The 19,810-nt window shown below is 44.5% G+C and overlaps 1 protein-coding gene across 1 annotated transcript in view; it reads right to left on the bottom strand.

Annotated features, from left to right (window-relative positions):
• The window catches only part of TOM1 (target of myb1 membrane trafficking protein), a 118,328-nt gene that overhangs the window by 87,586 nt on the left and 10,932 nt on the right, over window positions 1–19,810 (bottom strand). Inside the window, exon 2 of the mRNA XM_044300413.1 lies at window positions 474–558. Coding sequence (XP_044156348.1) covers window positions 474–558 — 85 coding nt within the window. The remainder of the gene's footprint in view (window positions 1–473; window positions 559–19,810) is intronic.

Here is a 19,810-nt window from a genome sequence, read left to right as displayed (position 1 = left end):
TGCCACTTGCATAGTCAGGGAAATGTATATATAGCTTTAGTTAGTGCTCAGCCGAGCAGTGGTTGCTTTGTGTTTTTTGGGCCTGAATATAAAAAGACTATGGGGGAGACTTATCTGGTGTAAAGCAGAACTGGCTTAAACATGGAAAATGATTGGTTGCTATGGGCAACTAAGCGACTTCTACTTTACACCAGTTTGATAGATCTCCCCCAATAAGTTTGTTATGTGCAACAAAATAAAGAACAAGCAAAGCCCTCTTAGATAAGGACTTCTATGCCACTCTGATTGCATTTGATCCCATTTTACCTACTGCTAAAGGGCTAATCCACACTATATATACTGTAAATAAAATTCTCCTTACTTGTCCCACATGATGTTATTTTTGGTGTTTATCCGAGTACTTGTATTGGACTATGATTTGGGGGGTTTAGTAATTGGTACAGTGTACATATGTTACACCTTAATATCATTACCCTTCTTCCGTCTCATTGATAATATCACATATCTCCATGTTCAGGGCCCAATCTTCAGTACGCAGAGATCCATCTGTGGCTTTTTCTGGAAGATAAAAAAAATAATGTAATGTTTCGAAGATGTCTTCCAATTCAGATTAAATTCCTGCTACCTCAACTAAATCCCAATGCCCGATTGGGAGAAAATGGCCTGGTTGCCAAGTCAGAACTGCCGCTTGACCTGACCCAACCACCATGCTGAATGTGCCTCTGGTGGCACGATTACAATGAATCCATCTTTGGCGTAGTCCGCTTTGCGCCAGTGGAGTGAATCAGACAAAGAAAAACCTGATAGAATGGGGCCCAACATGTTCCTACCTGTAACTTCTGAGGTCTTGAAACACTGGCACATCATGGGAATCTGTCACCAGTTTTACAAGGCCCTATCTGAGGGCAGCATAAAGTGGTGACAGACCCCTGAGCAAAATGCTGGGTCACTCACCTGTATTGACCGAGACATTTTGCCGATATAGTTATTGGAGGTGTTTTCTGCAAAGCCCTCATGTTTATGATCTCCTACATCTCCTGGCCCCCTGACGCTGATTTACAGATCACTTCCTATAGCAACCAGCAGAAGTAAGAGCCGAGATCCGGTGGCAGATTCCCTTTAAGATTACATTCTGTAGTTGGTCGAGGCATCTAACTAGAACGGTATTCCCTAATGGCTTCATAGCCACATGTGGCTCTTGGACCTCCTGCATGTGACGCCTAAGGTATTAGCAGCTGCACGTAGTTTTGTGTACTATATTATCACCAGGGTACATTCGATTAAACAAAACCTGTCATATCTGAAAGTGGCTCATGACCTACAAAAGGTTGAGGACCACTGGACTAGAAAGATTAAATCAAATCTCAGATAGGATCTAAGGGCACAACTGCAAAATACGGCTAAGTGTTCCATACCAATTTATTATTTTTTTTCTTTGGGGGACTGTTATATCTGATCAATATCTGCAGTCAACACTGCAGCATAAGTGTCTGTACTGTGCTTTATTGGGTAAGGGTATGTTCACATGATGAATTTTAAATCCAAAAGGGGGAAATTTATCCTTCTCCTAGGCCACAGATTTAGCATTAAAAAGTGTTAAAACCTAGTTTTAAGATTTTGTATATGCAATTGCGACAAGAATGAGTCACAAGTGGCATTATTACATGCCCTTGCCAGTTTCTAAAAAGGGGCGTGATGAGGGCAGGGCCAACAACCTGGCACATTCATCATTTATGCATAAACTGGTTTAAATGTTGACTGAAATCTACACCAGTAAATTTCAGTCTGGCACACGGACTGCAGGAGGATGGATTTTATTTATGATGAGGAGTTCGGCAGCAGCACAGGGCCCATCAAGACCGACATAGCAGACACCAGTCTTGATAAATCAGGGCCAAAGTGTGTTGTCCGTGGCAGAACCCTGAGGTTAACCCACAGTTTGCACTACTGCGGATCTGTACAAGGATTATCCCAATTGTCATTCAAGATGGCTAATGCTTGCATTTTCTGCCTGAAATAAGTGACATGCTTATTGAAAAACATATTTCATTGGAGGAAAAAATACGCAAGAAACTCATGTGTGATATTCCATCAAGTGAACATACAGTTAGGAGGATGGGGTGAAAAACCGATGAGCTAAACATCTGCACACCAGCAGTAGTATGGACAGAGCTATACCGTTTCCCATGGCGGTCTTGTTTTAGCCTCTCAGTCTCTTCCATTTTCTATCTAGAGTTAGTTTAAAACCACCTGTAAGGCTCCATTCACACATCCGCAAATGGGTCCACGTCTGTTCTGCAATTTTGTGCAACGGGTGCGGACCCATTTATTCTCTATGGGGCCGGAATGGATGTGGACAGCACACAGTGTGGGGAGCACAGCACCAAAAAAGTCTGTTCGACGAGATCCTGTGACTTTTTATCTTTTTTTTTTTTTTCACACCGAATAACGCCTGTCGCAAATGATCCCCAATGTATCACCAAATAAAGACCCAAAGTTATTCAAATAACCAAATGAAAAAAAACAAAAAAACATTTGCCCACTTTCAAAGCCGCATGTATTAAAAAAAATTAAAACAAACGTCTGGTCACTAACCGGTTAAACATCATACCACAGGTTATGTAGCATGAAGATGGTAAATTAATTGCGCAGTGTAGGAATGCGCTCATCGGAATCCATAAGACATTATTACAGTTCGGGTAATTCGGCTGACACATGATGAATGAAAAGCATTTAGCGCCCCATGGTTAACCACGCCACACCCTGTGCTGAAAATATGCTCATCATTTCCCTTTAACAAGGACTCTTGGACGCAGAGATTTTCTCCAAGCTACAATAAGGGCGGCTGCTGAACTGAAAACAAACTAATGACTGAACTGGCACCACCCGGGGAACATTCCTGCAACCGGATAGTCCCTGATCCACATTATCTTCTTAGAGCAGTCTGCAGTACAGGGAAGTTTACTTCTGCAAATAAAGTTACAGAAAGCCATTGCAAGGGGTTGTCCTTTAGAAGAGAAGTGTCTGATCGACAGGGATCCGATCGCTGGGGCTCCCAATGATCATTAGAATGGGGCCCGTGTTCCCCTCTTTGAATGTCCACCGATCCATACAACTACTTGGCTGTCCTTGGCAGTCCCACAGAGTTGAAGAGAGCAGCAGGTGAATGCAGCTCTATTCAAAAAGGGGGAAAACAGGGAATAATTCACGAGATCGGCAGAGGGCCCAGCGGTTGGACCCCCGCCGATTAGACCCAAGCCATATCCAGGACAGGCGACAAGTGGTAGTAATGGGACAACCCCTTTAGTATTTCCATCTCAGAAATATATGGAATAAAAGACAGGTATGTTCTAAAATAAAAAAATAAAATAAACCTGTTGGATTCCCAGGGGTCCCTGCTGCAGAGACTGTCGCCAACTACTCCAAGTGATCGCTACAGCCAATCACTGCCTCAGCAATCACTTCGGGAAGTCGGGTATGTCATCTCTGCACCACCACTCTCACTATAGCAATGAAGAACCAGACAACCTCACGTGAGGTCAGCGATTGGCTGCAGTGATCATGTACTGTGGTCTGTAACCCTAGGAACATAGAACGCTGGGACCACCAGTGCAAAATAAAGTAGGTGAATAAGACTCCTTTTTTTTATATTAGAAATTTACATCTTATAAGTAACTTCAACTTTTGCCCCTTATTCCTTATTGGTTTAGAAGGCCTATATCACAACACCTTTGAACAATTTTACAGCTAACATAAAGATATATTCTATGTGACATTTTGAATAACTTTGTAACTACATTGCATCACTTATATTGTACAGCTTGTATAGAGAGGCTACAGACTGAGCTAATAAAGGGCTCAAACTGAATTTACACTGAATGGGACTGAGCAGCCTGTAATGTTTTAGAATACGTGCAGGCTGCAGAGGGAAAAAAAATGTTATTTAGTAAAAAGGCTGCCAAAGTTATCCATAGCCGTGAATGTAACCCAGTGTTTCTCAACTCGAGTCCTCACGACCCCGACCATGTTAGGTTTTCAGGATTTCCTTAGTATTGAGCAGGTGACATAATTAGTGTCAAAGCATCAGGATTCACCACAGGTATTCATTCTGCAGGATATTATCAAATTATGACCGGCAGGTAGGCCCTGAAGACTGGAGTTGAGAAACACTGCTCTAAGCTATAAACTGAGCTCTTCAAGCAAGTCTTTAGCCTGGGGCTACAAGGCAATCTTGGCATCGACATCCGTCTAACAACCAGAGATCGCTGTGTAGCAGTGCAGCCATTGTACTGAATTGGGGTCGCAGTGCAACTCACAAGTTACCACAACCCAAGAATCACAAAAAAAAACATCAGTATTGGATTTATTTTTGGCAATTCTGTAGTCGTGGTTGCAGCAACTAGAGAGTCGCACTACAACACACATGACCCCTGTCAAACCGGAAGCTTATAAGTGGGAAACGGAGGAAGTCAATGGCAGTAGGCGATCAAAGGGGCTGGGACTCAGCAGCGAGGAACAGGCAAGTATGCTTTCCTCTGCAGGTCTGGCCATATTGAAGGGGGAGTCTGACTGAAAGACTCTCCAAAGCTGGACAACCCCTTTTACTTGACGCAAGGTATCATATAACTCACCTATACGACTTACATATACTAAGCTCATATGGACAGGCATTCTCCATGTGGACTATATTATACTTGTATTTGGTCACAATGTGATATCTATTGTTTTATGTATTTTGTGCATGTCCAGTCCTACGCATACTTGTAAGTCTGTACATACCAGTTCAATGTATGAAGTGTGAAGCTGTAATATAACAACAAAAACAGCCCATTACATAATCCATGTTCCGGATCTGAAGAGGTCATTTCCTGATAAAATCAAGGACGAACCTTGTTCCATAGTTTATACTGCAAAGCACATATTACTACCACGGCACAGGCAAACTCCTCATTGAGTAAGCAGCGAGTTCCTGTGAGAAAACTGCAGATTTATAAACCATATGTGACAGCAGCCATACCAGTCTCCATGGAGAAGACTTTCCAAACAGAGAAGTTCCTCTTAGGAGATCACTCCCCACAGCTAAAAACGGTGAAGAGTCTACTTGTGAAATAACCTTACCACTTTGCAACTGGTTACACAACCTAAATTAGCTTGGCTAAACCTGGCACAAGCCCATAGTTCAAACAAGACAATTACAGTATCACTTCCAAGATGACTCGCATTAATCCCTTTACCTGCGAGTTATAAATTCAGATTACCTGCACAATCAAAGAGCTTGTACACATGTTAATAATGAAATGTGTAGATACAGTAGGTCACGGTGGGGAGAAAACTCCCCACCTTATAGCGTAGGAGAACAAGGAAGCAGCTAGGCCTAGACACCAGAAAAAGGGAGCAGGTAACCTCCCAATGCCACCCTAATCCTGGCCCTAACCGTATGAGCAGAGCTAGATGGTAGGTGGGCTCACACACAGGAACCTCGGACCCTGAGTCGCCCTGAAGATCCCTGCAATGAGGTTAGGAGCAGGAGACGACCTGTTCATCCCAGACGCAGATGAACAGGAGTCTCCACTGACCTAGCTACAAAGAAAGGGACAGCCAGTGAACAGCCACTGGATCAGCAGGTAAGAGCTCAGAAACAACATGCTCTTACCTGCCGTGGCCACAACGACCACAGACAGTGGAAATATCTAGCAACCATGCTGGAATCCAACACCAAACATACCAGACATACCAGAAACCAAAACACCAACCACACCAAACAAAACAAGTGAGGATGGGAAAAGGACAGAGGGAACAAAGGGGAGACATCATGGTGACAAAGATGTCTAGCTAGGAGGCCCTCCCACTGGACAGATGGTATGTCGAGGAAAGGAGCAACACTCCAGCTCACACAAAGTTTGGAGGGCAACTGACCTCAGACCAGGATATAAAGAGCCAAGAGGCCACACCCAGGACACACCTAGATCCCCACCAGCCAGATAGTTAACCCCTCCAGCACCAAACAGGGAAGGGAAGCAGGATAAAAGGGGCAGGCACATACATGCTGCAACAAACGCAAGTTGCCGCAGGCAACAGCATGCACGGCGAACACAACAGAGGCCGTGACACAGTATCTGCTGACTAGGGGTAAAGCATGGTAGAGGGTAGCTAATGTGCCCTGCATGCTAGGTGCCAGGAGGGCATGAAGAACTGGGATCCAGGCGACTTACTCCTGATATTCCTGTCACAGAGAAGTGGAGAGCTGCTGCAGAGCAGTGTATTCAGCAGGTTCTACACTTTCATCTAATCCTCTGACTGATCGCCTTCCAGGCATAAATGTTACAATATTTTCCCGGGGTACATGCCCAACTGGCGGACATGGCATGAAACCGGCCATGTCACTAAATATTATCGCACGGCTGTTTAGAGAAAAGGACTTAAGACTACTTTACACCTAAAATAGTCGTACGTCCCTTAGTAAATGTGCCCCACTGTTTGATCAGTGATTTCAATGAGTGATTGTGAGCTAAAGCCAGAAGCGCAGCCTTCATACGAGTGCGGAATAGTCCTGCGGGAGGCCCGACGTGCACAGCATCATTGTAATCTATGATGCCGTGCGCACGATCAATGCCGCTCCGGGATATATGGCCCTCTCACGGAACATATATTTCGGAGGGCATGCGGTTGTGGGCAAGAGGCCTAAGGGAAAGATCTGAACCTATTCTGTGTTTCTGACATGCACCTGATTTTGGCTCACAATCACTGACCAAACAGTGATGTGTGAATAAGGCCTAAGGCCATATTCCAGATCTGTGATCAGGACCGACCATAGGTTTAATGACCCAAAGTCCTGAATTTGCAAGTGTGATTCTGGCCTAAAAGGACGGCAGACAGCAGTAAGAGATTGCTGGTAATAACTATGTGAAGGTGAAATGTTTACTTTTGTTCGGTACTTCCCTGAAGTGCAAACGCTATCCAAATGTACACAATATAAAAGTACAATGCCACCGCATTCAATTGTACATAGCAGAGTCTCCTACTTTATTTATCCCTGCATAATGGCTGGCTGAATAAAAAAAGGAGAACGTGCGGCTGCATCTGTTTCTGTTGTCACCTTGATGAAGGTGGTTGGTAAGTGTGGGGAGAGTGTATCGGAAAGCCAAGCAGTATGTTTCATTAGCTTGAGGGAGGTGTGGTTCTGATTTTTCTAGAAAAAATTAATAAAAAATATCTCCTATATTATCCTATATCTTTCAATATCTGAAAATGAGCTAGCCAAATTATGTGCGTGAAGTGATCAGAGCCAAAATACTAAAAATTATTTTGGAAGGAAGATCCTCCCAGCAAATAGTAAAATAGAGGCTAAACAAAAAGGTAACTGTAACGGTCACATACACACACACACACACACACACACACACACAGGGGGGAGGATAGTGACCACTCCGCTCCACCCTCACCCCTGCCCACTTGCCTCACGAGTCCTGGTGACAGGGGACAACTGGACGGCAGTCCCTAACTTAGGATACGTGCGGGAAGGACAGACAAGACAAATAACGGACAGTGAACGGACCGGGTCAAAACCAAGAGGACAACACAGTACAGAGGGATAAGCAAAGAAAGGTCAGGAGAAGCCGGGTCATAAATACCAGGAGAGTCGAGAAGTACCAAAGGAGTCCGCAAAGAATAGTCAGGTGGAAGCCGAGGTCAATATACCAGGAAGGATGCGCAGTACAGGAGGAGCAGGCAAGGGATCGTCAGGGAACAGGATCAGGTAAGTAACAGGTATCCAACAACTGCCAGGAACCTAAATTAACAGGCAACCTGTGGCCAGCAGGCTGTCTGTATTCATAGTGGGGAGTGAGGGTCATGTGACGTGGCCAGAGTCACATGACCAACAGACCGACCAGTCGAGCACCGAGTGGTCAGCTTGGCACTCAAGGCAGACCTAGGAGCAGGGAGCCTCCCAGCTAGCAAAGCCGCCCTGGGAACGAGGTCAAACACAGATCATCGCTCCCGAAGCTAAGCAGCAGGTCTGCGGCTGATGGGAGACAGAGTGCGCCTTCGGCACCCCGTTACAGTAACATTTAGATGGCATGTGGTTTAAAAACCATTCATTCCTCACACAGATGACAAGTTTAAAGAAAAACTCTGGCACAAAGATAACAGTCTCCTAAGATGCCCCCAATGTATCACACAGTACAATCCTCTCTCTTAAGCCTCATGCAGACGTCTGTGGAACATGGTCCGCAAGATACCGGACTGGCATTGCAGGAGCGCACAGAGTCAATGGTTGCTATTACGCCCGCTCCTGCAATGCCAGACCGGTATCTCACGGACGTCTGCATGAGGCTTTAGGCTATATTTACACAACCATATGAATGAGTCCGCATCGATTCTGCAATTTTGCGGAACGGGTGCGGACCCATTCATTTCTATTTGGACGCAAAAGATGCGGACAGCACACCGTGTGCTGTCTGCATCCATTGCTCCGTGTCGCGGCCGCGCAAAATAAATAGAAAATGTCCCATTCGAATCCGCAACTGCAGGCAAGAATAGGCATTTTCTATGATAGCCGCGTTCAAGTGCAGTCCGCAAATTGCAGAACACACATGGGCCGATAACTTTGCATTGCGGATCCGCAAAACACAACGTTCATGTGAATGTAGCCTTAAAGTGGACCTGACACTACTTCTGACATGCCTGTTTTAATAGCTACACGTATTCCCCATGCAATAACAATTCTGGAGCATCTTTTCATATGGCTCTATGTTGTGCCATTCCTTTATTATTTCTACTAGAAGTTATGAATGAATTGCTAGCAGTCTGCAGTAAGGGTACAGAGGGGTGGTAACAAGTTGGGTGTGTGTATCTGCACAGTCTGAAAATGGCAGCACTGATTGGATAGAGTGAGTCTGTGCAGGTACACCCCCCCAACTGGTTACCTCCCCTTTGTACCCTTACTGCAGACTGCTAGCAATTCATTCATAACTTCTAGTAGAAATAATAAAGGAATGGCAGAACATAGAGACATAAGAATAGATGCTCCAGAATTGTTATTCCATGGGAAATGCATGAAGCTATTAAAACAAAAATGTCAGGAGTGCTCTTGCACAATGGATCTGCTGCTGCTTCCCAAGCTCAGGAATCAGCATCAAGTCCACTGTACAAGTGCCAAGTCACTGAGCTGACTCGACACTGAGGTCATCTATGCAGAAGCTGAAGGGTGATAGCTCAGGCTATTAAAGGGCAGTCTAAAAAGACAGTGGCTATTTTATGACGACACAGAGGGGAGTCTAAAACTGCAGATCCACAGCATGAGGGCACAAAGGCAGGGCAGCAGGCACTATTAAACCCCATCATCTAACTCATGAAATTTAATTCCCAGATCTAAGGGTTGCTTTAACCCCTAAAGGACCCTGCCATTTTTCACCTTAAGGACCAGGCCATTTTTAGCAAATCTGACATGTGTCACTTTATGTGGTGATAACTTTAAAACACTTTTACTTATCCAGGCAATTCTGAGACTGTTTTCTCGTCACATATTGTACTTCATGATAGTGTAAAAATTGAGTCAAAAAAATAAATTTTTTATTTAGAAAAGAAATTACAAATTTACCCAAAATTTGGAAAAAGTAGAAAATTTCCCAATTTCAATTTCACTACTTTTTCTATACTTAATAGATAGTAATACCTCCAAAAATAGTTATTACTTTACATTCCCCATATGTCTACTTCATGTTTGGATCATTTTGTGAATGCCATTTTATTTTTTGGGGACGTTAGAAGGCTTAGAAAGTTAGAAGCAAATCTTGAAATTTTTCAGAACATTTCTAAAACCCACTTTTTCAGGACAAGTTCAGGTCTGAAGTCACTTTGTGAGGCTTACATAATAGAAACCACCAACAAATGACCCCATTTTACAAACTACACCCCTCAAGGTATTCAAAACTGATTTTTACAAACTTTGTTAACCCTTTAGTTGTACCACAAGAATTTATGGAAAAGAGACAAAATTTCACTTTTTTGGCAGATTTTCTATTTGAATCCATTTTTTCCAGTTAGAAAACAAGGGTTAAAGGGAACCTGTCACCAGGATTTTGTGCATAGAGCTGGGGACATGGGCTGCTAGATGGCTGCTAGCACATCTGCAATACCCAGTCCCCATAGCTCTCTGCGCTTTTATTGTGTTAAAGAACAGTTTTGATCCATATGCAAATGACCGGATACGAGTCCTGTATCCGGAGATGAGTCAAGCGGAAAGGAGCCCAGCACCGCCCCGCGTCCTCCAAATCTCCTCCTTGCTGGCTGACGTCACAGAGCTGGAGCGCCGAAATCACGTGATGCGCGAGCTAGCGCATGCGCAGTGTCGGCATCATGTTCATTCCCTGTACTGGCATCAGCACAAGGAACAAACTACGCATGCGCTAGCTCGCGCATCGCGAGATTTCGGCGCTCCAGCTCTGTGACGTCAGCCAGCAAGGAGGAGATTTGGAGGACGCGGGGCGGTGCTGGGCTCCTTTCCGCTTGACTCATCTCCGGATACAGGACTCATATCCGGTCATTTGCATATGGATCAAAACAGTTTTTTTTAACACAATAAGGGCTCTTTCACATCTGCGTTATTGTCTTCCGGCATAGAGTTCCGTCGTCGGGGCTCTATGCCGGAAGAATACTGATCAGGATTATCCTAATGCATTCTGAATGGACAGTCCGTCCTTCAGGATGCATCAGGATGTCTTCCGTTCCGGAACGGAACGTTTTTTTGGCCGCAGCAAATAGCGCAGCATGCTGCGCTTTTTGCTCCGGCCAAAAATCCGGAACACTTGCCGCAAGGCCGGATCCGGAATGAATGCCCATTGAAAGGCATTGATCAGGATCCGGCCTTAAGCTAAACGTCGTTTCGGCGCATTGCCGGATGCGACGTTTAGCTTTTTCTCAATGGTTACCATGGCTGCCGGGACGCTAAAGTCCTGGCAGCCATGGTAAACTGTAGTGGGGAGCGGGGAGCAGCATACTTACCATCCGTGCGGCTCCCGGGGCGCTCCAGAGTGACGTCAGGGCGCCCCAAGCGCATGGATCACGTGATCGCATGAATCACATGATCCATGCGCATGGGGCGCTCTGACGTCACTCTGGAGCGCCCCGGGAGCCGCACGGACTGTAAGTATGCCGCTCCCCCGCTCCCCACTACTACTATGGCAACCAGGACTTTAATAGCGTCCTGGGTGCCATAGTAACACTGAAAGCATTTTGAAGACGGATCCGTCTTCAAATGCTTTCAGTACACTTGCGTTTTTCCGGATCCGGCGTGTAATTCCGGCAAGTGGAGTACACGCCGGATCCGGACAACGCAAGTGTGAAAGAGGCCTAAAAGCGCAGAGAGCTATGGACTCGGTATTGCAGATGTGCTAGTGGCCATCTAGCAGCCCATGTCCCCAGCTCTATGCACAAAATCCTGGTGACAGGTTCCCTTTAACAGTCAAATAAAACTGAATATTTATGGCCCCGATTCTGTAGTTTACAGAAACACCCCATATGTGGTCGTAAACTGCTGTACAGGCACACGACATTGCGCAGAATGAAAGGAACGCCATACGGTTTTTGGAAGGCAGATTTTGCTGGACTTTTTTTTTTACCCCATTAGATTTACCCCAAAAGATTTCATTTTTTAAAACAAAAATAATGTTTTAGTGTCTTCATTGTTTGAGAGCCATAGTTTTTTCAGTTTTTGGGCGATTATCTTAGGTAGGGTATGATTTTTGAAGGATGAGATGAAGGCTTGATTGGCACTATTTTGGGGTGCGTATGACTTTTTGATCGCTTGCTATTACACTTTTTGTGATGCAAGGTGACATCACAAAGTGTTTTTTTTTTTTTTTACGGTGTTCGCGTGAGGGGTTAGGTCATGTGATATTTTTAAAGAGCAGGTTCTTACGGATGCGGCGATATCTAATATGTATACTTTTTCACAATAACAGCATTTTTAGAACAAAAAAATAAATAAATGATGTTTAAGGCTAGGTCTACATGACGACAAATTTTTATAATGGCAGTCTATGGTGTCGCACTGCGACATGCTGCGACTGCGACGCGACAGTCGCAGAAAATCCATTCAAGATGGATTTTTCTGCGACTGTCGCGTCGCAGTCGCAACATGTCGCATGTTGCAGTGCGACACCATAGACTGCCATTATAAAAATTGTCGCGCAACATTGGTGCAACAAAATGTCGCGCGACAACTATTGCGCCCTGTCACGCGACTTTTTGTCGTCGTGTAGACCTAGCCTAAGTGTCTCCATATTCTGAGCCATAGTTTTTTTTATTTTTTTGGGGGGCGATTGACTTAGGTAGGGGCTCATTTTTTGCGGAATGAGGTGACGGTTAGATTGGTACTATTGGCAGGCATACGCCTTTTTGATCGCTTGGTGTACTTTTAGTGATAAAATGTTTTATTTAGCACAGTTTTAATTATTTTATTTTTATGGTGTTCATCTGAGGGGTTAGGTCATGTGATATGTTTATATAGGCGGTCGATACCTAATATATCTACTTTTCTTTTTTTCCCTATTTTTTACTTTATTTGGGGAAAATGACGTGTTTTTTTTTACTTGAAACTTAATTTTTTTATACTTATTTCGCTTTTTTTTTGTCCCACTATGGGACAGGGTCTGATCCCTGTTTCAATACAGCACAATACATCTGTATTGTGCTGTATTGAACTGTCAGTGTCTTACACTGTAAGATGCTAACAGTTGCCTAGGAGACCCAGCCCTGGGGCTGGATCTCCTGGGCTTCCGTAGCTGGCAGTCCCGATGCCTGTTCAACGCATCGGGCTGCCATAGCAACCCTTGGTTCCCCGCCACCACAGCACGGGGAACCAATGGGGATGTACAAGCTGCCGCAAACCCCCTGTATGCTGCGGTCAGCGTGACCACGGCATACAGGGGGTTAAACCGCCGGCATATGTGTTTTTACCGAAGCTGGCAGATACTGACAGCCGGGCCCTAGCTGCCGATTGCGGCAGCAGTTGTGGGGCAGCGTGTTAACCCTAGGACGAGAATGCTAGTCCTAGTGCGTTAAGTACCTGCAAGTTAGGACGAGCATTCTCGTCCAAGGTCCTGAACGTGTTAAATATTGTGTCAGGCACTTTTGAACTGGTTGGATTGATTATTTTGGGTGACATTTGTGACAACCAGAGCCCAGCACGGTCAAATAAACTGATAACCACTCTGAAAACAATTGAAACAAAAGTGCTGGCAGAATGTGTGATACAAACTCTTAGGGCTGTTTCACACGACCGGATGCCGTGCGTGACATCCGCTGCGTGAATGACAGCCAAGACCCGATGCGGACAGCAGAAGCACGGAGCATTAACATGACTGATAATGCTCTGTGCCTCTCTGTGATCTCTTTACTACGAAATCACAGTGACAACTTTATCTCACTGTAATTTCGTAGTAAAGAGGTCATAGAGAGGCACCGAGCATTATCAATCATGTTAATGCTCCGTGCTTCTGCTGTCCGCATCGGGTCTTGGCTGTCATTCACGCAGTGGATGTCACGCACGGCATCCGCTCGTGTGAAACAGCCCTTATACCCATGCTTCTGTTCCCTCACAAGAACTATAAATGAAAAGCAACCTGTGCGGTCCTAGCTATGACTCATTTATAATTCATATTAGTGTAGTGTTATATCTGTTACCCTTTATACTTAGTGTATTTGCTGCAATCTAGTGGCCATTGTTATATTTGGCTTACATAAGTTATCTATGGTGGCATTTCGTCTTGTAACCCCTAATCCTCTGTGAGCTCATATCCTGTGTCCTGTAGTTCTTTCCAGTTTGTCAGACATGCACAACAAAGCTGGAGAGAGGATTTTTCTTTGACCGCTATGAATCATTTCTCAAGGTATATTCAATAAAAAACAAATTACCCAAAAGGCATATCCATTGCATCTCCCTCACTGAAATTCTACATTCAACTGGTGTCACTAGGGAATAATTATAGAGAGTTCACCATCTTCTATTGCTTGCAAGACAATATGAAATAATGCAGCATCATGCACTAATGTATAGCTTTGCTTTTTTTTTTTTTCCTCAATCTACACAGAGGCCCCCAATGGAGTCCCCAACGTATATGTGAACAAAGTCTTAGTAGCAAAGAGAGACACTTGGGAGGTATACTCCCCTTTTTGTGCCGACTAGTACATGCCATCAGCTAATACAGGTTGCCAACCAGCAGGACAGTTGGTTGCATGTTAATCATGTGTAATGTGAAATGCAATCAGACAAACAAGCCTGTGCAAAGTCCAAAAGTATCCTCAGTAACTGCCACATGCATATCTGTTTGCCTAGTAGCTGAAATAACTAACTATACATCCTCATAACGTGTCTGTGAAGGTTCTCATTTATCCAGGTCATGGTATATCTGTAAAGAATAAATCAAGGCAACTGGACTTACTGCAGATTTCTTGAAAGCGTTTCACTCGTTCTTCCAACGAGAAAGCTCGTTGGAAAAAACGAGTGATACGTTTTCAAGAAATCTACAGCAAGTCCAGTTGCCTTGATTTATTCTTTACAGATACATCCTCATAAGGCCTCATGCACACGACAGTTTTTTTTCACGGTCCGCAAAAACGGGGTCCGTGATCCGTGACCGTTTTTTCGTCCGTGGGTCTTCCTTGATTTTGACACGGACATGAAAAAAAAGTCGTTTTGGTGTCCGCCTGGCAGTGTGGAGCCAAACGGATCCGTCCTGAATTACAATGCAAGTCAATGGGGACGGATCCGTTTGACGTTGACACAATATGGTGCAATTGCAAACGGATCCGTCCCCCATTGACTTTCAATGTAAAGTCAGGAGTCCCTTTACTTTCACACTTGCGTTCATATAATGCAGACGGTGGCTCCGTTCAGAGCGGATCCGTCTGCATTATATTGTTAAAACATTTCTAAGTGTGAAAGTAGCGTCAGACAAATCCATCCAGACTTTACATTGAAAGTCAATGGGGGACGGATCCGTTTGAAAATTGAGCCACAGTGTGTCATCTTCAAACGGATCCGTCCCCATTGACTGACATTATAAGTCTGGACGGATCCGATAGCCTCCGCACGGCCAGGCGGACACCCGAACATAACTTGAAGCGTCCCCATCACCATGGGAACGCCTCTATGTTAGAATATACTGTCGGATATGAGCTACATCGTGAAACTCATTTCCGACAGTATATTCTAACACAGAGGCGTTCCCATGGTGATGGGGACGCTTCTAGTTAGAATATACTACAAACTGTGTACATAGCAGCACCCGATCTCTTACAGGGGGCCGTGATCAGCACAATTAACTCCTCAGGTGCCGCACCTGAAGGGGTTAATTGTACCATCATATCCCCCTGTAAGAGATCAGGGCTGCCAGGCAGCAGGGGGCAGACCCCCCCCCCCTCCCCAGTTTGAACATCGTTGGTGGCACAGTGTGCGCCCACCATCGGGCCCCCCCCCTTCCTCCCTCTATTGTTATAAATCGTTGGTGGCACAGTGTGTGCCCACCATCGCCCCCCCCTCCCTCCCTCTATTGTAATAAATCGTTGGTGGCACAGTGTGCGCCCACCATCGCCCCCCCTCCCTCTATAGCAGTAACAACATTGGTGGCAGTGTGCGGCCTCCCATCCCCCCCCCTTCCCCCAATCATTGGTGGCAGCGTAGTTCCGATCGGAGTCCCAGTTTAATCGCTGGGGCTCCGATCGGTAACCATGGCAACCAGGAAGCTACTGCAGCCCTGGTTGCCATGGTTACTTAGCAATAGTACAATTGTAGAAGATTCATACTTGCCTGCTTGCTGCTGCGATGTCTGTGAACGGCCGGGAGCTCCTCCTACTGGCAAGTGACAGTTCTTTAGCAATGCGCCGCACAGACCTGTCACTTACCAGTAGGTGGAGCTCCCGGCCGGTCACAGACATCGCAGCAGCAAGCAGGTAACTATGAATCTTCTACTATTGTACTATTGCTAAGTAACCATGGCAACCAGGACTGCAGTAGCGTCCTGGTTGCCATGGTTACCGATCGGAGCCCCAGCGATTAAACTGGGACTCCGATCGGAACTACGCTGCCACCAATGATCGGGGGGGGGGGGGGGGGAGATGGGAGGCCGCACACTGCCACCAATGTTGTTACTGCTATAGAGGGAGGGGGGGCGATGGTTGGCGCACACTGTGCCACCAACGATTTATTACAATAGAGGGAGGGAGGGGGGGGGGCGATGGTGGGCGCACACTGTGCCACCAACGATTTATAACAATAGCGGGAGGAAGGGGGGGGCCCGATGGTGGGCGCACACTGTGCCACCAACAATGTTCAAACTGGGGAGGGGGGGGGGGGTCCTGCCCCCTGCTGCCTGGCAGCCCTGATCTCTTACAGGGGAATATGATAGTACAATTAACCCCTTCAGGTGCCGCACCTGAGGGGTTAATTGTGCTATCATATCCCCCTGTAAGAGATCGGGTGCTGCCAGGCAGCAGGGGGCAGTCTTGTACAAAGTTTGTAGTGTATTCTAACTAGAAGCGTCCCCATCACCATGGGAACGCTTCTGTGTTAGAATATACTGTCGGATATGAGTTTTCACGAAGTGAAAACTTAGATCTGAAAAAGCTTTTATGCAGACGGATCTTCGGATCCGTCTGTATGAAAGCAACCTACGGCCACGGATCACGGACACCAATCTTGTGTGCATCCGTGTTCTTTCACGGACCCATTGACTTGAATGGGTCCGTGAACCGTTGTCCATCAAAAAAATAGGACAGGTCATATTTTTTTGACGGACAGGATACACGGATCACGGCCTCGGCTGCAAAACGGTGCATTTTCCGATTTTTCCACGGACCCATTGAAAGTCAATGGGTCCGCAAAAAAAAACGGAAAACGGCACAGCGGCCACGGATGCACACAACGTTCGTGTGCATGAGGCCTAACAGTACCAGGTCTCTAAAGGGCAAGATTATTAACACATAATGGTGCCCTGCCATTGTGCGTTATTGATGGGGACTAAAATGGCTGCATTTAGCGCCTACATATTTAGACTGGGGAGACAAAGGCGCCCATTTTTATCCTAAAGCACTGCTGAACAGACATAGATTAACCGTACTTTCAAACATTTTATTGAGCTTTAGATTTTTTCATAAACCAAACAGCACAAAGTCACAATCAGTAGCATCACTGTGTTGAACTTGGGATAATACAATCCCATTTAAGCATAACCATAAGAAAATGTTGAGTATATGTTTTTTTATATGTTGAAAAAAAGGGCCATGCTTAAAGGGATTCTCCGGGAATTAAGAAAGTGTAGATAGTTAAATATTATTTTATAATAAATATATTCACAAATACCTTTAATTAGTTATAATGGCTCGTTTTGTCTAGAGAGCAATCATCAGGGGGGGAAAAATGGCCACCGCTCTATTAGTACAAACAAAACCTTTCCTAATCACACAGGAGGACAAGTTACTTCACAACACTGAGCTAAAGCGCTGCCTCATCCTCCTCTCTGCTCTGCTTCTCAGGGATTATGATCCTGAATACAGGTGAATCTTTGTGGGAATGGCGATGATGATGAGACATGAGAGGAGGGTGAGGTGTGGCTAATGAGCAGCAGCACTTGTTCACAGTCTCCATTACCACAGCCTGTCCTGTCCATCATCTTATCTGTATTCAGGATCACAATCTCTGACATGCAGAGTAGAGAGGAGGATGAGGCAGCTCTTTACCTCAGTGTTGTAAAGTAACTTGTCCTCCTGTGTGAGGACAGGTTTTGTGTGTACTAATGGGATGGCGGCCATTTTGTTTCCCCTGATGATTGCGCCCCAGACAAAACGAGCCATTATAAATAATGAAAAGGTATTTGAGAATATATTTATCATAAAGTAATATTTACTACCTCTTCTGGTCTCGTATATTATCATTTGTGAATGTTGTAGTAGGAATCACACTTCGGCTCTCCCTGGAAACAGTCTTACTTTCCCTAGGGTTAGAAAATCTGAGCTTAGCGGATTTGACCATAATCTTTCACATTTTAACTGTGACAAGAGTAGCGATAGCTAAACGGTTGAAAAGTAGGGAAATCCCATCTATTCCTGAAATGATAGCTAAAGTTCACTATAACTATGGTATGGAAATGTTGATTGCTAAGAGATTGCACTGTCTGCCCAGTATCAGCAACAGGTGGAAAAAATTGTCAATTTATGTGACTTATAATTATCCCTTCCTACCAAAACTACAACTATAGGAGATGTTATACCTAGCTTTGACATTTGCTTCTAGATGTGGCATAGCTATTGTTGATTATTTTTTCTCTCTTACTATTATGTCTCTTTTTATTTACTGAGATTCAAACTCTTTTCATTGTCTCCTGCCATAATTTATTGTACATTACTGTTTGTACACTCGCATTGTATACCACCATGATGTGAATTTACGGAAGACGTTGTATACTCTTATTTTTCTAATAAAAATATGTTAAATAAAGTGATATTTAAGTAATTAAAATTTTCTTCATTCCCGGAGAACCCCTTGCCTTGAAATGTGCCACTGTGTGCTAAAAAAAAATGGGCCAAAATGTTGGAGTATTTTTATTTTTTTTTAACCACTTCAGCCCCGCTAGCTGAAACCCCCTTTCATGACCAGAGCACTTTTTACACTTCGGCACTACACTCCTTTCGCCGTTTATCGCTCGGTCATGCAACTTACCACCCAAATGAATTTTACCTCCTTTTCTTCTCACTAATAGAGCTTTAATTTGGTGGTATTTTATTGCTGCTGACATTTTTACTTTTTTTGTTATTAATCGAAATGTAACGATTTTTTTGCAAAAAAACACTTTCAGCTGTAAAATTTTGCAAAAAAAACGACATCCATATATAAATTTTTCACTAAATTTATAGTTCTACATGTCTTTGATTTAAAAAAAATATGTTTGGGCAAAAGAAAAAATGGTTTGGGTAAAAGTTATAGCGTTTACAAACTATGGTACAAAAATGTGAATTTCCGCTTTTTGAAGCAGCTCTGACTTTCTGAGCACCTGTCATGTTTCCTGAGGTTCTACAATGCCCAAACAGTAGAAAACCCCCACAAATGACCCCATTTCGGAAAGTAGACACCCTAAGGTATTCGCTGATGGGCATAGTGAGTTCATAGAACTTTTTATTTTTTGTCACAAGTTAGAGGAAAATGATGATGATTTTTTTTTTTTTTCTTACAAAGTCTCATATTCCACTAACTTGCGACAAAAAATAAAAAAATTCTAGGAACTCGCCATGCCCCTCACGGAATACCTTGGGGTGTCTTCTTTCCAAAATGGGGTCACTTGTGGGGTAGTTATACTGCCCAGGCAATTTAGGGGCCCAAATGTGTGAGAAGTACTTTGCAATCAAAATGTGTAAAAAATGACCGGTGAAATCCGAAAGGTGCACTTTGGAATATGTGCCCCTTTGCCCACCTTGGCTGCAAAAAAGTGTCACACATCTGGTATTGCCGTACTCAGGAGAAGTTGGGGAATGTGTTTTGGTGTGTCATTTTACATATACCCATGCTGGGTGAGAGAAATATCTTGGCAAAAGACAACTTTTCCAATTTTTTTATACAAAGTTGGCATTTGACCAAGATATTTTTCTCACCCAGCATGGGTATATGTAAAATGACACCCCAAAACACATTCCCCAACTTCTCCTGAGTACGGCGATACCAGATGTGTGACACTTTTTTGCAGCCTAGGTGGGCAAAGGGGCACATATTCCAAAGTGCACCTTTCGGATTTCGCAGGCCATTTTTTACACATTTTGA

This window comes from Bufo gargarizans, chromosome 7 (assembly GCF_014858855.1).
Source record: "Bufo gargarizans isolate SCDJY-AF-19 chromosome 7, ASM1485885v1, whole genome shotgun sequence".
NCBI classification, from domain to species: Eukaryota; Metazoa; Chordata; class Amphibia; order Anura; family Bufonidae; genus Bufo; species Bufo gargarizans.
Note: the sequence above shows the minus strand (reverse complement) of the source record. Positions and strands in the feature narration are given on the sequence as shown.